Source organism: Ochotona curzoniae, unplaced genomic scaffold, assembly GCF_017591425.1.
Source record: "Ochotona curzoniae isolate NIBS_2020 unplaced genomic scaffold, NIBS_Ocur_1.0 scaffold_3223, whole genome shotgun sequence".
Taxonomy (NCBI): Eukaryota; Metazoa; Chordata; class Mammalia; order Lagomorpha; family Ochotonidae; genus Ochotona; species Ochotona curzoniae.
In genome coordinates, this window is record NW_024467108.1 from 7,531,843 (window position 1) to 7,553,536 (window position 21,694).

Sequence of the window (21,694 nt, forward strand, 5' to 3'; positions counted from 1 at the left end):
TAAAAAAAAGAGAGATGAAGTCAAGGAGGTAAGACAAAACAAAAAAAGACCCAGAACAGAGTGCTTTTCTTGCAGGCTATGGAAAGGAGTGACTGGATTTCACTTGAAATTTTTTTCCCTTTCTTTTCTTTTTGCTATTGTTTACATACTTGAGAAGGACAGACACCTATGAGGATTACTGATTGCTGTGCGAAGTGCCAAGGAATGGAGCTAAGTAGTTGAGACAATTGCTTCCAATTTTTGCTTGTTTGTTTGTTTTGGTCTTGCAGTATCTGAGAGTAGCTGGGAGAGAAGGGGAGAGGGGGGGAAGGCTGCTCCCAGTAGCCTAGCCACATCAGTACATGGAATAGGGGACAGTCACTCAATGTCATCCTAGGATCTCCAGTGTGGAGCATATTCTGATGGTATTGTTTAAGTGATTTTGGTAGCTGTGCGGTGTTGATGATTTCCTTGTTCCAAGCTTGAGCAACTCCTTTCAAGGCCCATTGACGGAGTCCATCTTAGAGTCTCCACTTGCCCAGCTACTTGCTGTCAAAGTTTGGCCAGGAGAGCTGTCCAATTTGCCTGCCTGCCATGGTACCAGATGTTTCCTGGAGGACTCAATGATTTACCATGTCTCCCATGTGCATTTAGGCATGCTGTACACTGCACAGGCTTCAGCAACCAAGGAGGCTCAGTTCTGACACATGCACTCCACGGTCAGAACACAGATCCTGCAATTTTCCCCGTGGCTGGAGTTTTGAGTTCAATGGCTCAGGTAGGGGGTCCCCCAAAAAAATCTCACCAGAGGAGAACCCAGAGCTGACTCCTTTGTGTGCCAGCCAGTGTGGGGTCCAGTAAAGTCTGTCACCCACTTCAGCCTATACACACACCAGTAGCTGGAACTGTCTGCTCAGTCTGTCTCCAGTCCCATTCCATATGCAAACCAATGGACACTGCGGCCCAGCCTATGCCTACCCACCACACACTCAGCCATCACACACAGCCTAGTCAGAGCAAACCCAAACCTCCAGCAGGCCCAGCCCCAGCCTTAGTTCAGTGCATGTCTGCATGTGTAGCAGACTGGTCTAGTTAGTCCCATACCCCAATATTGTATTGGGTACAACAGTGGGTGGTGGTTGTTGCTGACTAGCCCAGGTCTGATCTCCCACATGAGCGGTGTGTAGATCTGATCCAGAGAGATCCTTCAGTTTCCCTTCTTGAAATCTTTGGGTCTCAGCCCTCTTGCTTAATTGTAAGTACAGTGGTCTTGTCAGCAGAAGTCCCCAGAAGCCATTCCTCACCTGTAACATACACCCTCAGCGGGCCCCCACACATACATCCAATACCCCCTTCCCTGGTCATGATGAGTCCCTCAACTCGGTATTCTGGTGGGGATGGCATGCTGGTCTGGAGTCTTGCCTACCCACCTGGGACCCCAGATCCAGGCCTCCCGCACACATGCCGGCTTGGGACTTTACCCGTCTGCCTACCCAGGACACTCAAGCATGTTAACGAGTCCCCAAGCCCAGTCCACCAATGCACCACGCCAACATGCCAGCATACCTCTCCTTCCCTCATCTACCTGGGACCCAAGCATGTGCAGGAGTTCCCAGGCCTGCTCAGCTCCAGCGACCCCCAGCATAAGTCCCCAGACTCCTGGAAGCTGTCTAGGCACCTGGCAGAAGGATATCTGACTATGTTTGATATACTCTTTCACTTGAAATATTTTGCACCGTATTATAGTTAACCTAGTTTTCTGACTTGTATTTGTCTCACATGTTTCTTGCAGTAGTGTTTCCTTGAACACCAGCATGGCTCCAAACATAGTTACAGACCGTCAGCCTTTTTCACTGCATACTTTCTTCCTCATGGAATCCACCTCAGCCAATGATATCAGCTTACTGCTGATTGATAAGACATTCACATATCTATACATTCTGCCCAGACCTCTGCTGAGGCTCCAGAAGCAGACTTCATTCTGCTGAGCTAATCCTTTCACTGCTTAGAAATAGAACTTATGCTTGCTTCAGGCCCTTCTTTGGCTTTAGTCTTGTTCCAACTCTGCCAGGTCCACCCTGGCCAATGAGAAGCTTTATACACACTGACGTGATTCATTCCTTCAGTGTCCATCTCCAGTAGGCTGTAAACTCCATGAACTACTCTATCTGCATTTTTAGTGCTCACTGTGGTATCCTGTCTTCACTAGGGCTCAACCTACACTAGACAACAAACTGAGTTTTCCACAAAATATGCTGACTGGCAAAGTGAACCTTATAACAGCATTGGGCCAGGGATGAGAAAGAGGTCTAAGAACAGGAAGATGGAAAACTGCATATCAATTAAAAACTGAAAGTTCTGCCTGTTCTCTGAACTAGCTGTTCAACAGAAGACACCAGAAGGTAATGGTCAGTTTTTAACCATGACTGCCCATACTGCTATAGGCAATAGGAAAATCTTTGAAAAGTACTAGGGCAGGTGAACTTCTCTGGTTAGGGCAAGTTTTGCTTGTTGAGGAATTGTACTATCAGAGCAATAAAACAGTCTCTACCAGTCTGTTCTACATAAGCATGGCAGGAAGTGTTTTTTTTTTTTAAGATTTATTTAATTTTATTGGAAAAGTACACTTACAGAAAGGAGAGGCAGAGAGAAAGATCTCCCACTTGCTAGCTTACTACCCAAATGGCCACAACAGCTGAAGCTGAGCCAGCTCTAGAAGCTTCTTCCAGGTGTCCCAAATGGGTGCACGGTCCCAAGGCTTTGGGCCATCCTCTTGTTTTCTCAGGCTACAAGCAGGGAGATGGGAACAGCCAGAACATGAACCAGCCGCAACACGGAAGGCTGGCCTTAGGTGGAGGATTAGCCTATTAAGCCATTGCACTCTGGGTCCAACAGGTGACTTTCTGACCTCTGTCAGAGTGAGGCACCCTTCACTCTTACAGTGATAGGCTCATGACAGTTGCAACTAATTGGACATAATGTTCTAGCAACAACATTATTCCAAAGGACCACAACTTGCTGCCTGTTCTTTCCTCGTGTCTCAAGACACCAAAACCACCTTTACTAGAAAAGGTATAGGATTCTGACAACTGCACCTACTCATATGGAATTTATCCCTCTTACATATCTCATATTTAGTGGCTATTGCTTTGACAATCATTAAAGAGAACAAGTATGTATTTTAGCTAATCTAGGTACAGGTCTTACATAGTATTTAAGTATTCAAGTTTACAAAGATTCAAGGATGATCTTTTCTGAGACCAGAGACTACAAAAGCACATGAGATATTAAAGCAGTGAATGACCACCATTTTTCTGGAGTACATCCTCCACAGGTTGTAGGGATGATGAAGAAGACATACTCAGGGCCGGCGCCAAGACACAGATCATTAACGTGCCACTTGCTATGCTAGCATCCAGTATCAGAATGCTGGTTTAAGATCTGGCTGCTTTGTTTCCAGTCCACAGCACAGTCATCCATTCTCTGCACCCTCTGCACCTGCCACCTCCTATCACCACCAACAGCTCATTTCCATCTTATGCTCCCATTCATCTACAGCTCTTTCTCAGTGGAGAGGGATAATCATTTACTGGTACTGATAAGCGATCAGATCTACATTAGTTCATTTCGCTCTATTTTAGGATATTAACAATAGTCACAGAGATAGGCATCTGACTGAACAGGAGGATGCGGCTTGAGATGCCTGCATGCCTTTTCACAAGGTCTGCGTTCAAGTCTTGGCTTCATTTCCAACAGTAGTTTTGGCTAATGTGCACCCTGGCAAGCAGCAGCTGAGGATAGCTCAAGCTGCTGCATCCCTGCCATCCATGTGGGAGACATGGATGGAATTCCTGGCTCACAGTTTCAGCCTAGATCAACCTTACTTGTTGAAAGTATCTGCAGTGAATCCGCAGATGAGAATTCTCTGCTTCTCTCTGTCAACATATTTAATATACTTTGTAGCTCTTTTTGTCTATGGTCATTAGCCAAAAAAAAAAAAAAGGCTTCTCTTGTGAAACGCTTCTGTCCCACTTACTACCTCTTTTAGCTACTTTCAAGGCCCAGAAAAATTCTGGAACATTGTAGATTCCATAGGGCTTGATGGGAGTAAAAGCGTTCTTTGTTAGAAATGCTTAGATGGTCTACAGCAGTCTTCAAATTTCAACATGTATTAGACTTATGCAGCATTTACTGAAGCACAACGTGCAAGGCCACATCCCAGGAATTTTTGCTTTGGTAAGCCTCAGAGTCCACATTCCCACCACTTCCCAGGTGAGGCTGATGCTGCAGGTCCAAGGACTTCTAGTCTCCAGTAGCTTCTGACCTTGGGTGCACAGAATAACACAGAGTGCTTTAAAAACACTCCTGAAGCTCAGTAGCATCCTTAGGTCAATTACATCTTATTTCCTTGGGGCTGAATCTATGCATGAATTGAGAGTTCACTCACTTCTTCCCAAATGGCTGCAACAGCTGGGTTGGGCTAGGCACAAACCAGGAACTCCATCCCACGTCTTCCATGTGCATGGCAAGAGCTCAAGCACTTGAATCAGCTTTCGCTGCTTGCTGGATGGAAGGAGAAAACCTAAAAGCTAGACAGTGCTCCTATTTGCTGACTTACTCCCCAAATTCTCACAAGGGTTGGGACTGGATCAGGACGAAGCTGAGAGCTGGAAACCAGGAACTCATAGATCTTCCACTGTGTGGCAGAGACTCAACTACTTTAGATATTACACACTGCCTCCCAGAGTCTACATCAGCAGTGTGCTGAAGCCAGGACTCAAACTCAAGTACTTTGATACAGGAATGAGGCATCGTAACTGACACACATCTTAACTGCCAGGTTCAAGTCTGCTCCACATCTGTGTCTTTAAGAGACATTGTAATGTACAGCTTGAGTTGAGAATCACTGGAGTATCAATTCTGACTGCAAGTGTAAGGCACAAATAACTGATATATACGGTGTCACATTATAAAATGGGTGCTATCTTCACCAGGCTGATCAACTATGAGTAAAAACAGACTCCAAATCAAACAGAACTTGGTCAATGAATACAAAAGCGTAAGGAGACCATTATAGTCAAGAAACAGAAGCAAGCTGCCATTAGAGGCGCATTTAACTTACAGAAATAAAGCATTACAAATCCATTTTCTCTTAATTATAGGATAAAGATGAAGAAGAGAAAGGACGGGGAATATTATGACAACGACATAAGAGAAACACACACGGAACAGAAATGTCTGCCTGAACCATGGGGTCACACCCACCCTGGGCATTTGTGCAATAAGTAGCCTGTAAAGGAATTTCTGGCCTGCACTGTTAACACTATCAGAGAACTTCAGAAAACATCACTGTAAAGTAAGAAGTTAATCATTTGTACATACATACTAAGAAATACTCCAATTTTAGAATATAACGTAACAATGTGAGTCTTGTTAGGAATAAACTGTTAAGTGAATAAAGTTACATAAAAATACAGATAATTCATCTGATACAAAATTAAAGAACTTGCAGAGATAAACAATGTACTGCTCATAAATACAAAGGTGATAAAACTATAAAGGAAAATAAAAGAATGATAGAAGAATTGAGGATAACAGCTTGTTTTCAAAGGGATGGAGAAGGATGGGATTGGGAAAGTGCATAATAGTGACTAAAGACATAAAACACTTTGGAAGTGCTGGTGCTGCATATATTATCATCCCTAATACCTTATCTATGCATTTATTTTACAAGTTTAATTTTACATCCATACAATATTTAGACACTCTTATTCACAGTATCTAGAGAAGAGGAAGAGCCAATTTTCCTCCAATGATCATGGCTCCCTAAGAAGAAAATCTGATTCAGGTATGATAAAACAGCTCTAGTCTCTATTTTTTTTCCTTAGCTTCACTTATCTTTAAATGACACACAGAGAGGCTGGTGCTGTGGCATAACAGGCTAAGCCTCTGCCTACAGTGTGGGCATCCCATATGTGTGCTGGTTTGTATCCCGGCTGCTCCACTTCCGATCCAGCTCCCTGCTTATGACCTAGGAAAGTAGCAGAGGATGGCTAAAGTTCTTGGGGGTATTGTACCCATGTGAGAGACACATGAAAAACTCCTGGCTCCGGATCGACTCAGTTTCGGCCACAGTAGCCATCTGGGGAGTGAATCAGCAGATGCACATCTCTCTCTCTCTCTCTCTCTCTCTCTCTCTCTCTCCCCCGCCCCCAACTCTGCCTTTCAAATAAGAATAAAAATAAATTTAAAAATATGATACAGACAATGATAAAAGAAGCAGCATATGCTGTAGAATATTTAAAGCAAATATTCCTCAGGATATGGCTCATGGTACGATCTATCCAAAAGGTACACTCTAGGACAATTATTTACTATTCTCAGATTCCTCCCAACCCTCTTACTAATTCAAAATCACTAACTGATGAGATATTAATGTAATCAAAATCAAATACATATTCTGGCTAAGTCAGGCATAGGAGAAAAAACATGTTTTAGACTCTCTCTTTTGCTCCCTATTTATTCATTCGAGAGTCAGGGAGGATAAGAAGGGAGAGGGAAGAAAGGAGGGGGACGCAAAAGGGAGAAAAGGGGGAGAGAGTGAGCACAGAGAGATGACTCTTTTTTCCAATGGCTCATTCCCCAAATCCCTGAAAACAGGAAGCCTGGAGCTCTATCTAAGTCGCCTATGTGGGTGGACTACTCAAGACACCTCAGGTTACCCCAGCAGGAACCTGAATCCAAAGCAGAGCTGGGACTCAAACCCAGGGACGCCGACATCGCATGTGGTATCCCAGCTGCTGACTTCACTGCTGTCAAATGCCTGCCCTCAAAAATGATTTTAGATTTTTACTTTACTTGACAGGGAGAGACAGAGATAGGGAGATTTACCAACTGCTTATTCACAGCCCAAAGACCCGTAACAGCCAGGTCTGGGGCCAGGCTAAAGCCAGAAGCCCAAACTCTCTTCAGGTCTACCATAGTGTCGGGGCCCTGCATACCTGAGCCACCTTCACTACCTTCCCAAGGTACACATTACCAGAAATTAGATCGTAAGCAAAACAGCTAGAACACACACAAGTCCTAACAACTGCATCAGATGCCCACTCCTATGAATTCCTGTTTATTGCATAAAAAGTATACTTCAGTAAAGTTAAAAAGTAACAACAGCTTGTTCATACACTGGATTATTTTTGCTAAATTATAATAAGGGGAAATGTCGGGGTCCAGGAACCCCAGAAGGAATACAGAAATGCTCTCCCTAAAAGAAGACAAGAATCTAGAACACAGTGACCCTCCACTGCCAATAAAGACACATACAGCTCTCAGGCAGATTAGATCCTATTCTGCTCTCAGTGCCTTTTTTTCCCCTCGCCCCTGACAGGTATCTGATTTCTCCAAATGAATCCCTTCCTTAACCCCAGATACTAATTTACTTCAACATTCTAACCGAATGGTGAGTTTGCACCCTGGCACATCTAACCTCTGTCCCAATTCCGCTTCATGTGATCTCCAGTGTGCTCACTGTTGTTAACACAAGTTGACTATTATTGGAAAACATTCCCTTCCTGGTTACCTCACACTGGCTTCTCCCTTTAGTTCATCCTTTGTAATCACACTGGGTTCTCTGGGCCCAGGTTTCACCACTACCATCATCACAGCACCTGACACTTGTGTGGTTACACTGCAATAAACACCAGGCTTCACATGGTATCTGAGTCTCACATCTGCCCTGCAAGATGGCCACTGAAATTTAACTTTATACACTGAAGTGAAGGTTCAGACATTTTGCCTGTAAAACTAGTAAGCAAAGAAGCCAAAATTCAATCTCAGTCTCTGACTGCATTTACTTCAACTAACAGAACCACTTATTTGGACAGGATCAGTGCTTTGAGGCAGGGATGATGTTACCCAGCAGCTGCTTAGCTCTGTAAACAGCACTGGTAACCCTCTATCTGTGATCCAACAGGGTTGTCCCATATTTGTAACATCCTCCTTGGTGTTCAATGGTTACATACCATTCGGATGAATACTAAAATTATTGCTGAGTAAATGAGTAACCATAGCTATTTTTAGAAGACAACAGGCTAGAGAAAAAAAAAATGTCAAAAAGACAAAAATTCTGTTCCCAATACAATTTAAATTCCACAAACATGCCACATGTATAATTTATTTTTCTTTTAAAAAAAAGTAATTAAAGCCACCTGAGGAAAATAGAATTTGGAAAAGATATGCAGTAATCAAAAGAAGTACAAACATCAATTTTGCTTTTTTTTTTTTTTTTTTTTTTTAAGCTCCAGTCACTGTCCATATTGGCTGAATTGCTAAGGATTAATTTGCTGTTTCATTACAATAGCCTACATCTGCTTTCAGACACTGCACCTCACGCATGCTGACTTCTACTTCTATCTTTAAGCGAAAGAGTGCCAGGGAACTTTTTTAAAACTCATACAAATCTTGCTTCAATCTTTCCAATATTTTTTCTACTCAACCAGACCTCAAGGAGTTAGCAAAGGAGCTTCTCTCCCTACAGTCATAGGAAAAAAGGAAAGGTTATTATTCCCCTTCACAAAGGAATTCAGTACTAGACATGGGCAGAGGACCCAGTGTTCAAACTCCCAAGGGTGGCATGCAGACACTGTAGAGTTAAGCTGCTGGAGAAGCTCTAAATCATCCTGTGAACAGTGCAACCTAACTAGCAATTAAAGAAAAGCAAATCAATGTTACCCAAGCTAGTAAAAACCTGAGCACACGTATTCACATTTACTGCCTCCTTAGAGAAACTTCAACAGCAATAAAAAATGAAAAGAGAGAAACAGGAAGGAATCTTTGGTAGATAAGAGACTGCAACAGATCTTTGAGGGACCGATGACTGAACGGTGACCAAAGGAGCAAAGTATGAAAGTCATCTGGAATACTGAGTTAGTAATGCAGCAGAAGGGGGATGACTTGGTGAGGTTAGGGGTGGGAAAGAGGTCATTCACTGAGAGAATGGCTGGAAGCTTTATGTACCAAGCAACCCAAAAACAGTCTTCTCTGCATCTATGCTTCTCATTATTAGCATCTGTTGCAGGGTCTGTTGGGACAAAGCCTGCTGAGCAGTGATTCCCAGGGACTGAGGACAGGAGGGAATGAGAAAGATCTGCTAACAACTCCTGGATTTCTTTCTGGAGGGATGAAAATGTTCTAAAATCAAATAATGGTGATGACTGACAACTTTGTAAATACAGTAAAAACTGCTGAGGTAAGTACTGGTAAAACTCTACAATATATAAATTCTACCACAACAAACTTGTTTTTGAAAAAAATTACTCATCTGCATATAAGACTTCCACTGAAACCTATGAAACAGATTCTATAATGCTGAGACAAAGATTTTTATTCACTGGTGCTTTAAAGGAGGGGCTACTGTGATGGCACAGATGGCTAAGCCCCTGTTTGCAATGCTGGCATCCCATATGAATGCCAGTTCAATTCCTGATTGCCCCACTTCTGATCCTGATCCCTGCTAATGGCATGGGAAAGCAGCAGGGAATGGCCTAAGTCCTTTGTCTTCTGCACCCACATGGCAGACTTGGAAAACACTCCTGGTTTCCAGCTTCAGAACTGCACAGTTCTGCTGGCAGCTATTTGGGCAACCAACCAGCTGATAGAAGATCTCTCTGTCTCTCCCTTTCTGTAATTCTTTCAAGTAAAAATAAATAAATAGATAAATAAATCTAAAAGACCAAAAAAAACCACACACAGCAGTGATATAATGTATATCAAGTGTAATAGTCAGTCATTACTAAACAAGAATACTTGAAAATGTACTGCTAAATAATTATTCTGATGTTACCACTAATTCAATTCAACTCAATCTAGAAGAGGCATAATTCTTTCACCACATGTTTCCCTTGCTTCAGAAAACCACTTTTTCTAATGGTTCCTATGCTGCTAATTTCTTTTTTATTGACCATCTTAAGTTTCTTTAGGTCATGAATTGAAATCATGAACCGAAATCATGTTCACTGCTGGACATGCAACTGGTTTTCAATAAATATTGAAATGAAATGAGATTTCAGGCAGTGATTTAAAGATAGGCAATAAAATGACAAAAAACAACATATAATTTGAGGAAGTGATAGTCTGATACAGAGATAAGTTAACCAACAAAATATTTCAATATTTTCTTAAAATATTTGTTTTTACTAGAAAGGCAGATTTACAGAGAGGAGAAAGAAAGATCCTCCATTTATTGGTTCAGGCATCAAATGGCCACAATGACCAGAGCTGAGCCGATCCAAAGCTAGCAGCCAGGAGCTTCTTCTGGGTCTCTCATGCAGGGGAAGGTTCTCAAGGCTTTGGGCCGTCCTGCACTGCTTTCCCAGATCACGGTCAGGGAGCTAGATGGGGAGTGGAGCAGCAGGGACACATGAGCACTGGTGGGATCTTGGTTCTTGCAAGGTGAGGATTAGCCAATTGAGCCATCATGCTGGGCCCTCATTTAAGTATTTCCAGTAGAACTGAGAGAAATACTTTTCCAATAGATATCTAAAATATATAGTCTCTGAATTTAAAAATTCAGATTCAGGGTAGGTATTGTGACAGTGTGTGAGATTGCTAATGTGACACCAACATCCCACACAGTTGCTTGGTTTTGGGGCTGATTTCATTCCTGTTTAGTTACTTGGTTTGTGACTACTGTGACCCTTCCTAAACACATTCTTTTGGTTTAATTCATCTGTTCAAGTTCTGAACCTGGCAGCTGTGCAGTATTCATCCTCAGGGCCTTCTCACAGCTGTGAGGAGAACGACAGCTTTGAACCTGAGTCAGAGCTGAGATGCCTTTCTAATTGGATGTGAGACTGTCTTGCCAAGTGCCCACATGACTTCCTCACCCTTCATCTTCTTGGAACTGAGAAGCTTATCTTATTTCTAATTTGTATTTTGGCTTTGGCCATTGTGGCCATCTGGGTAGTGAACTGGATATCAAAGATCTGTCTTTGCAACTGCCTTTCAAACAAAACAAATCTTAAAAAATTCTTTAAACTTGTTTTAAAAATACTATATTTTGGGTCGGGCACAATGGCTCAGCAGCTAAATCCTAACACTGCATGTGCCAGGATCCCATATGGGCATGGGTTTGTGTCCCAGCTGCTCTACTTTCCCACTGAGTTCCCTGCTTGTAGACTGGGAAAGCAGTAGAGGATGGCCCAAAGCCTTGGGACCCTGCACCCACGTGGGGACCTGGAAGAGGTCTGAGTTCCTGGCTTCGGACTGGCTCAGCTCTGGCCATTGTGGCTACTTGGGGAGTGAACCAGCAGATAGATCTTTCACTCTGTAAATGCGTCTTTCCAATCCTTTAGGAAAAAAAAAAAACTATGTATTTCTCTGAATAGCAAAAGCAGAGAGCTATATAGGTGTGTGTGTGTGTGTGTGTGTGCACATATTTTTTTCCATTTGCTGGTTCATTTCCCAAATGTGCACAACAGCCAGGGTTGCTTCAGGCCAAGGAGTTCAAACTTCAACATGTCTCCCACACAAATGTCAAGGATCTGAGCACCTGAAAAACTGTCACCTGTCACTTTCCAGGGTGCATATTAGGAAAAGCTCGAATTGAATGTAGAGCCAGGGTCCGGCGCGACGACGTAACAGCTAAAGTCCTCGCCTTGCACGTGCCAGGTTCCCATATGGGCACCGGTTCTAATCCAGCAGCTCCACTTCCCACCCAGCTCCCTGCCTGTGGCCTGGGAATGCAGTTAAGGACAGCCCAAAGCTTTGGGCCCCTGCACCCACATGGGAGACCTCGAAGAAGTTCCTGGCTCCTGGCTTCAGATCGGTTCAGTACCGGGAGTTGCGGTCACTTGGGGAGTGAATCATCTGATGGGAAGATTTTCCTTTCTGTCTGTCCTCTTCTTTGTATATCTGCCTTTCCAATAAAATAAATAAATCTTTACAAAAGAAGAAGAAGAATCAATCTGTATGAATTCTCAATAATTTAAACTAGAGGCTGGTATGATGGCTCAAATGGCTAATCCTCCTGCAGTGCTTGCATCCCACGTGGGCACCAGTTCGTGTCCTGGCTGTTTCACTTCTTGGATTTAGATTAGCTCAGCTCTGGCCTTCCATCAGCAAATGGAAGATCTTTCTCTTCTTCTCTCTGTAAATCTGCCTCGACAACCCCACTATAAAAAGAATGAGTTCTTTTTCATATAACTCATTAACTAGTTCATGAAATACATGAGAAGTGAAGAAACAGCCAATCTTCCATGCAAAACTTTAAATATAACTCTTGAGGGATTAGTGCTGAATTCCATCTCTCACTCAGCAAAAACACAATTCCAGTGAGGGAAGACTAAGTTTAGTCACTCATTTTCAAAGAACAGAGTAAGAAAAGAGAAAAAGAACACATTATCTGTTAAGAAACTTGAAAAACACTACCTTATCTAAGTAATGAAACAATAGCTATCTAACTAACAGTGCTAACATCTTCACATCTTACTCTTACATAGGATGTGATGGGAAAAGCACTCTGCCTCTTGTGGATTTTTTTTTTATCCCTGATACCCTAGTTAAACCCACTCTACTTATCAGAAAACCTCATCTGGGGGTACACTCACAGGTCACAAAAGAGAAAGACTGAGGATGGAGACTCTACTACAGATTGGAACAAACTTGGGAACCATGTCAAGAAGCTTTGTGTGGTACTCTGAATCAGAGCTTGGGAAAAAGATAGTAACAGAAAAACTGATTAAGTCTAAATAAGCTCTGAAGTTCCATTAGTATTGATATACTAACAGCAGATTCTCAAGTTGGCAAATGTACTACAGTAAAGGAAGATGTCAACACTGGAGGAACTGAGCGGGGTCTTGAAGACGACATCACCTTGGCAATTTTATCCCAAAGTTAAGTATTTAAAATATTTATTTCAAAAACCAAAACCAAACCAAACCAAACCAACAAAAAAACTTACAAAAGGAAGCTATAAACTCACTAACAAAGATATCCTTTTGAAAAATGTTAACTTTCCAAATTTAACTACCATTTGCTCTTTTTTAAAAGTTTGTTAAACACAATTACAGAAAAAAGAAAGTCAAAAGAAAGAAAAAGAGGACTCATTTCTAATTGGGTAAATTATGTATTAATCAGAAACATGGTGTACTGTATATTAGTAGTTGCAAAGCTATGCATTTTAAACTAGGAACATTTGACAGATATTAGAAACATTTTATAACACATTTTAAAATACACTGATATTCCACCAATTGAATCTTATGTGAAGTTTCACTGTAACTGTGCTCCCTGGCTCACTGAGAAAGAGGCATATTTAATACATTAGCTGTATTATAAGAATACAGTAAATTTACACCTTTCACACACCATGACCTTGCCAACACAGACTCCTTCTAATTTTATAGATGACGAAATCCATTAATAACATTCAAATCTTGACTACAAGTCCAAAGCACAAAGAGCCTTAAAACAGTGATGTCCTTTAACGCATTATGGAGACATAGACCCATTCAAAGATTATTTAATTACCTAGCAGCATGTGCTTAATTATTCTTTTCACTATTGAATTAAAAATCTCACATTAAGGTGACGTTTTGTGTTAACTTGTACATTTTTGTCCAACAGAGTTGCTAGGAATTTCTGTTAGAAGAGATAATCACAAAGTTCAGAGCTTACTGGTCAGTAGGATATTAGCCAGTTTATAACAAACACAGCGATCTTATTGTATCAATTATTTTCAATTAATCCAGAGCTCCTCAGATGCTCTTTAAAATAAACAGCCTTACAACTTCATTTGTTCCCATAGTAACTAACGAATTGGTAAAACCTTTGAGATATGTTCACTTTATATGCTTATGAGTCACATTTTACATTTCCTAAAATTATACTTTGAAAAGCACTAAGGACTTCTCCACAGTGTGTCTGACATGGCCTTTCCCATGCTCAGCCTTACAGATTCTACTCCTCACAATGCTGTAAACAAGACAGTGCTGGAAAGTGATCTGGCAGATTGTCAACTGTTTGGAACCATCAAATAATACCTTTCTGTCTCAAGGATAAACTGGAAAAGAATCTAAATACATGCTACTTTCAAGATCATCTTCATTCCACTGCTGGCTTTCCATCCTGCCAGCAAGACAGGTACAAAAATAAACATGCAAACCATTCTATCACATCTCCCAACTTTCCCAACACGGCATCCTAAAAACAATGGGAAACACATAAAGATTCCTTTCTTTTCATTCGAATTATCTCCTGAAGAAATTTTAAAATTTCAAATCCTGACCTTTATATGAAGGGGAAAAAAAAAGGATCTGTAGGGAAAATTCAAACCACATTGAATGAGCATTAAGAAACTACCTTCAAAATCACAGAACATAAAATTTAGACAGACAACTGGCACAGTAGCCTAGTAAAGTCTTCGCCTTGCAAGTGTTGGGATCACATATGGGTGTTGATACCCCATATAGACATCAAATTACATCCCGGCTGCTCCACTTTCCTTCCAGCTCCTTGCTAATGGCCTGGGAAAGCAGTAAAAGACTGCTTCAAACCTTTGGACCCTAGACTCGCTCTGGAGACCTGGAAGAAGCTCCTGGCTTCAGATCGGCTCAGTTCTGGCCATTGCAGCCACTTTGGGAGTAAACCAGTGGAGGAAGTAAACCAGTTTTTCTCTGTATCTCCTTCTCTGTAAATCTGACTTACCAATTAAAAAAAAATTACAAACAAATCTTAAAAAAATTTTAGATAGGACTTTAAGGGTCTTTTTGTACAGTCCCATTTGAAGGAAAAAGAAATTGGACCCAAAGTAATACAATGATTTCTGTGATCTGATAGTGGTTAAAACTCATCTGATCTGTGCCCGGTGTAAATCCTTACCTTGCCAACACCTTGCCAAATGGGGACTGGCTCATATTTTGGCTGTTCCACTTCCCATTCAGCTTCCTACTTATGGCTTGGGAAAGCTGCAGAGGATGTTTAAGCTTAAAGCCTTGGTTCCTAACCTGTGTGGGAGGTCTGGAATAGGCTAAATCCCTGATTCCTGGCTATTGGGGATAGCTCAGTTCCAGTCACTGTGGCCTGTGGAAGGTGAATCAGCGAATAGACGATCCATCTCTCTGTCTCTCCTTCTCTGTGGAAAACTGAATTTCCAATAAAAATAAACATATCCTTAAAAAATTCATTTGATCTGACTTAAGACTTAATAATTTGTTGTACACTTACCTGGACCTGAATTAATTTTATTTAACTCAATTTTTAAAAAGATTTATTTATTTTTATTGCAAAGTCAGATAGACAGAGAGGAAGATCTTTCGTCCAATGATTCACTCCCCAAGTCAGTGCAATGGCCAGAGCTGCACTGATCCCAAGCCAGGAGCCAGGAACTTCTTCCAGGTCTCCTATATGGGTGCAGGGTCCCAAGGCTTTGGGCTGTCCTTGACTGCCCTCCCAGGCTACAAGCAGGGAGCTGGATGGGAAGTAGGGCTGCCAGGATTAGAACCAACACCCATATGGGATCCCAGCACATTCAAGGTGAGGACTTTAGCTGCTAGGCCACTGCACTGGCCCTAACTCAATTAATTTTAGAAAGGTTTTCTTCCACCTATTTCAGGCATGTCTCCTTTTTCTTTTTCCTTCTTTCTTTTATTTATTTATTTATGTATTTTTATTGCAAAGTAAGACATAAGAGAGAGGAGTAGAGACAGAAATATCTTTTGTTCAATGATTCACTCCCCAAGTGATAACAACAGCCGGTGCTGTGCCAATCCGAAGCCAGGAGCCAGAAGCTCTTCTGGGTTTCCCACATGCGTGCAGGATCCCAAGGCTTTGGGCTGTCCTTAACTGCTTTCCCAGGCCACAAGCAGGGAGCTGGATGGGAAGCAGGGCTGCCGGCATTAGAACCGGTGCCCATATGGGATCCCAATGCATTCAAGGCAAGGACTTTAGCTGCTAGGCCACAGCACTGGGTCTGCACATCTCCTTTTTCAACGAAACTGGTTAGTAATTAGCTCAGGTGTGAATCACAAGCTGTCTGTATTTCCATATAGATGATTAATTACACATTTTAATTAAATGTTTGAGGTTGGAGCAAGAATAGCAAAAAGAACCAATTTTACACTTTAAGTGTTAAGACAATAGATTCACATAACATTTTAAATGTAGCTCTTTTCTACTTCTTTTGTCTTTTATGATTTATTTATTTTAACTGGAAACACAGATTAAAGAGAAAGTTGTTCCATTTGCTGGTTCAATCCCTAAATGGCTGTAGTAGCCGCAGCAGGGCCAATTTGAAGCCAGGAGGCAGGAGCTTCTTCCAGGTCTCCCACATGGGTGCAGGGTCCCAAGGCCTTGGGCTGTCCTTTACTGTTTTCCCAGGCCACAAGCAGGGAGCTTCCGGCAACAGAAGTAGCTGGGACATGAACAGGCACCTCTGTGGGATCCTGGCGCTTACAAGGAGAGGATTAGCCAATTGAGCCATCCTGCTGGGCTTAAATACATGGTTATTTTTAATTAATTTTATCAATTCAAACAAACTAATATATTTAAGTGAACTAATGTCTGAGTCACTTTAACTAAATTACCCAATTCTGACTAAAACAAGAAGAAATTCCTAGAAGTTAACACATTTATTTTTCTTTTACAGATGAGTAGGCTCATGGTCGCAAATCAGGCAGCCCATTGATTCAACATGTGGTGAGTCCCGAGCATGGGGAAAGGACAATCATCATGTCAGAAACAAGAGACAAAATAACACGGTCTCACTTTCTTCCTCCAGGACCATGTGCTTCTTTCTGTAGAGTGTCATGATCAACCTAACTCAATATAATTACTTCCCAAGGCTCCACTTCAGACAAGTTTCTATCCTAATACTAAAGCCACTGACAATAATCTAATACTTATTACCACAAGATTTGGGGTATAGACATCTACATATATTTGAAAAACTGATCCTTGTTTTTCAGTACATAACCAAGACTAATTTTGATTTTCAGTTTGAATGTTCGAAAGGGAAGCACTACTTCATTTTCATTAAAACCCAAATCAGTAAAAGCAAAATAGAAAGCTCAGTACCCTGACATCACTTCCAGATGAAGTTGTCCAGACACAGTCAGGAAAGCAGGAACATTGAAGAAATTCCCCTCAGATGCTTTCATCTTGCTTGATGGCTACAAATAAAAAATACAAGACACAAAAAACTATTACACGCTCGCTGTGCACACTCACATACATACCACAACTTAAAATATCCTGTTTTTCGGGCCCGGCGCGGTGGCGCAAGTGGTTAAGGTCCTCGCCGGTTCTATCCCCAGCAGCCCTGCTTCCCATCCAGCTCCCTGCCTGTGGCCTGGGAAAGCAGTCGAGGACGGCCCAAAGCTTTGGGAACCTGCACCTACGTGGGAGACCCGGAAGAGGCTCCTGGCTTCAGATTGGCATAGCATCGGCCGTTGCGCTCACTTGGGGAGTGAATCATCGGACAGAAGATCTTCCTCTCTGTCTCTCCTCTCTGTATATCTGCCTTTCCAATAAAAAAATAATTTAAAAAAATATCCTGTTTTTCTAAAAGGTGACTTTTTAAAAAATGATTTATTTATTTTGATTGGAAAGGCATATATACAGAGAGAAGGAGAGACCAAAAGGAAAATCTTCCATCAAATAATTCATTCCACAAGTGGCTGCAACAGCTGGAGCTGAGCCAATCCGGAGCCAGGAGCTAGGAGCTTCTTCCAGGTCTCCCACACAGGTGCAGGGACCCAAGGCTTTGGGCCGTCTTCCACTGCATTTCCAGGCCACAGGCAGGGAGCTGGATGGGAAGCGGAGCAGCTGGGATTAGAACCAGCACCCATATGGTATCCCAGCATGCTCAAGGTGAGGACTTCAGCTGCTAAGCTATTGCAACAGGCCCTAAAGGTGATTTAATTTTTTTTTTTTTTTTAATTCAAGAAGCCAACAGAGAGCTCTCCTTTCTCCTGGCTGACTACTCAGCTGGCTGTATGGTCAGGATAGAGCTTGCAAAGTGAGAATTTGCCCATTGAGCCATTGTACTAAACCACATAAATTTTATTTAGTTGGTTGGTTTGAAAGGCAGGCATGTAGAGAGCTTTCCAGCCACAGGTTTACTTCTCAAAAGGCCAAGGCCAGGAGCCAGCAGCTCAAACTGGGAATCTCACACACAGGACAATACTCAATCAGTTGAGCCACAACCTGCAGAGCCCACAGTGTGCATCAGTAATGGGGCATCCCATGCAGCATTTTAACTGTTTTCCCCAAATGCCCATCCGTTATTTAATAAAGGTATATAAAAGCAAAGTTAACAGAGGGACAATAGAGTCAGAATAATGTATCTGCAACATCTAATACTGACAAGCAATTAATGAACAAAATAAAGCAAAGTAAAAACATACCACTGAATATTTTGTAGAAACTCAAAGCAATAGATTCATTTACAACATGAATAATTTCATATGAAGAGTTATATGGAAGACAAGAAGGAAAAAACAAGATGCACTACATACTATTTTAAGTTTAATCTCCACAACATAAATAAGAATTCTGCAATCTATAGTGGACAGATTTATATGCCTATCCTACTGACCCAGCAGTATTGATGCCACTTTAGTATTGTGATTTAAGAGTCCCATTTCTGGACCCAGCACGATGGCTTAATGACTAAAATCTTTGTCTTATACAAACCGGGATCCCATATTGCCACCAGTTTGCATCCCAGCGGCTCCACTTCCCTTTCAGCTCTCTGTTTGTGGCTTGGGAAGGCAGCAGAAGACAGCCCATCACCCTGTACCTACAAGGGAGATGCAGAGGAAGCTCCTGGCTCCAGGTTTCTGATTGGCTCAGCTCTGGCTGTGATGCCACTTGGGGAGTGAACTAACAGTTGGAAGATCCTTCTTTCTTTGAATAAATATGATCCGCATTTCCAATAAAAATATTTTTTAAAAAATAAAAGATTCCCACTTTTATTTACTTTAAAATGTATCTCAGTCTACTTGTGGGTTTTCAATTTTATCCAACTGGCTTATTGGTATACTACCATCACTGTACTGTAACTGGGTGACTTTAGAGAGGAGAGACAGAAATAGGAGTCAAAATGTTCTACAACACACACAAAGTCCCAACTAGGACTTGCTGAGCAATCTTTCAAATTTCCAATATTTGTCTAGACAGCCATTAGTGTATCAACTGATATAATATAGATTTGAGCTAGCTGATAAACACAGTCATTACTTTTATCTATCTCATACACTGGGTCTTAGTGTAAGATTATGTTTGGAATATTTTGCTTTTGAGCAAAGGCATTTGAAATCAGCAAAATAGATGATTTTAAATTATCTCCTGTTTTATATATGTGTGTATGTGTGTGTGTCTATATCTATTTTAAGATTTCTTTACTTTTCTTGGAAAGGCAGATTTACAGAGAGGAGAGAAAGATCCTTCATCCACTGGTTGAGTCCCCAAATGGTTGCAATGGCTGAAGATGAGCTGATCCAAAGCCAAGAGCCAGGATCTTCTGGGTCTCCCACAGAGGTACAGGGTCCCAAGGCTTTGGGCCAAGCTCTGTTACTTTCCCAGGCTGGGAGCTGGAAGGGAAGTGGGATCCCAGTGCTTGCAAGGGGGAGGATTAGCCAACTGAGCCATCACACCAGGTCCTATAAAATTCTATGATTCAACTAACCTTTATTTGATATAAAATTTATTGCTGTAACAATTTATCCAGCCTTTCTGTCAAGTACAATAACATTTTTTTACCAAGTTATAATTTTTTGCATCATCCTGTCACTGAAGACAGCAAGATAACAGCTAAGAATGACCAAAAAGATTAAAATATGTTTACCCTATAGAGTTTCATAACAACAATGATCTAAAATCATCCCTGTGAGGACTTCCAAGAAAATCTTAAATATTTTTGAACTGCCCTCAAGCTACCGTTCTCACAGAACAGTACAACTGAATAGTTTTATAATCTCAAGAACAAAACAGAGAAAGTCACCCAACTCTGACTGTGTCCCCAAGTAAAGTACACAGTAAGAAGTAAGCAGCAGCTAGCTAACAGTGGAGAGGAATGCAATCAACAATGGAAAATGTATTTGACCCCATGATTATGAAGTACCCACATCCTAACTTATCTTTCCATGTTTTCCATCTTCTACTTCATCCCCCTAGGCTTGCCCCTTTCCTTATCCTGTTTATGTCTAATCCTGGAGAGGTGAGAACAGAACTTGAAGCATGCCACAGAAATCCAAAACGTCCAAAATCAAAGCAACCACTGTCCTGTTCACTCCAATGTGCAAGTTCCTTCAAGAACCAAGCAGGAGAGAGAGTACTCACCATCCACAGCCTCGCATAACCAGTGAAGGTTCTGTTTTCAGTGTGTCCCAACTAAGAGTTTATGGAGAAGATGACGCTAAGCATCTCCAACTTGGATGAGATCTTAATTTGTTAATTCAATTTGCCTTTTTTTTTAAAATAAAAAACACTGCTAAATGTTAAACCAAATCTCATATTCAACTAATGTTTGGCAAGATCAGTAGTAGAATCCAGGCTTCTCAGCTTCTAATAAAATCACTTAAGACATCAGTTTTGTCCCTTTTCTTCTGCTGTAGAGTTGAAATGATGTGTGTTTCAGAGGACTAGGCAGGATATTAAGAATAAGTGAGCTGAGACTTTCTCACAAGTTCTTTGATTCCCTGTTCTGCACTGTAACCCTTACTGCCGTGGGGAGAGAAGCTAAGCAGAGTTAGCTTGGAATAACTGAAGCTGGAAGGAATTCTTTTTCATAATTTCTGTGTAGCACTGCATTGTAATTGTACCCCTTTACCTAGTCAATCTAGTACTTCCACTTTCATATGAGGCACATGTATGTGTGACTGGGAAAGGAGCAAGAGATACCAAGATGAACATGTGTAAGCAAAACTCCATAAAATGCCCTGAAGACCTCAGGTACACAAACCTCAGCCCAACCTCATGCCATGTGAATGCAGAGCAGGGCATCACTCCTTACCCCACAGAGGGAGCTGCTGCACGTGGCAGTGGCCGTTCTCTGGCCTGTTCTTACGTACTCTGTCCTCACAGGGACCTCTCCAGTCCTTTCACGGGAAGCTTTCCTCTTGGGATATGAACATTTACTCACCCATTCATTTTAAATTAATCCTACTGCCACTGGTATTCCCTATTGTGAACCTGCTCTAAGTTTCTATCTCTGTAGAAAAACAATAAAAACCCATAAACATATTCTAATTACCAGAGGATTCAAAATACTTTTTTCTAAACAATTATATTATACCATGCATGGATTCTTTTTGGAGGATGACTTCTGATCATATAAAACCTCACCTATAGTCTCCAAAAATGTGTACTGTTTTTTTTTATACCCTACCTAGCTGGGTGACATGGTCGCAAAGGGGGCGGCTGTCAGTGCTGCGGGGAGTGCTCTGGCACACTCTCAGCCCCCACCTCATCTATACAAGCCAAAGCCAAGGGAAAGAGGCCCAGTGAAACGCATGCTACTATGTTTTCGCTCTTTTCTTTTTATCAGCAAGTCAGTTATCTCAGTCTTTCATGGATCTAATCATTTCCACTAAGTCCGATTTATGGTCTTATTTTTTTCCAACTGTCACAAATGTGTGTCTTGCTGCACCCTGAATTTCTAGTATAAAAATAAACCTTCTAAAACAAACATTTCCATTGACATTCCAGAGCACCCATCAAC

The 21,694-nt window shown here is 41.6% G+C and overlaps 1 protein-coding gene across 3 annotated transcripts in view; it reads right to left on the minus strand.

Moving 5' to 3' along the window:
• The window catches only part of NARS2 (asparaginyl-tRNA synthetase 2, mitochondrial), a 132,873-nt gene that overhangs the window by 63,299 nt on the left and 47,880 nt on the right, over positions 1-21,694 (minus strand). For all 3 annotated transcript variants that reach the window (XM_040963978.1, XM_040963979.1, XM_040963977.1), the window contains one exon: positions 17,047-17,141. In XM_040963978.1, the coding sequence (XP_040819912.1) occupies positions 17,047-17,141 (95 nt within the window). The remainder of the gene's footprint in view (positions 1-17,046; positions 17,142-21,694) is intronic.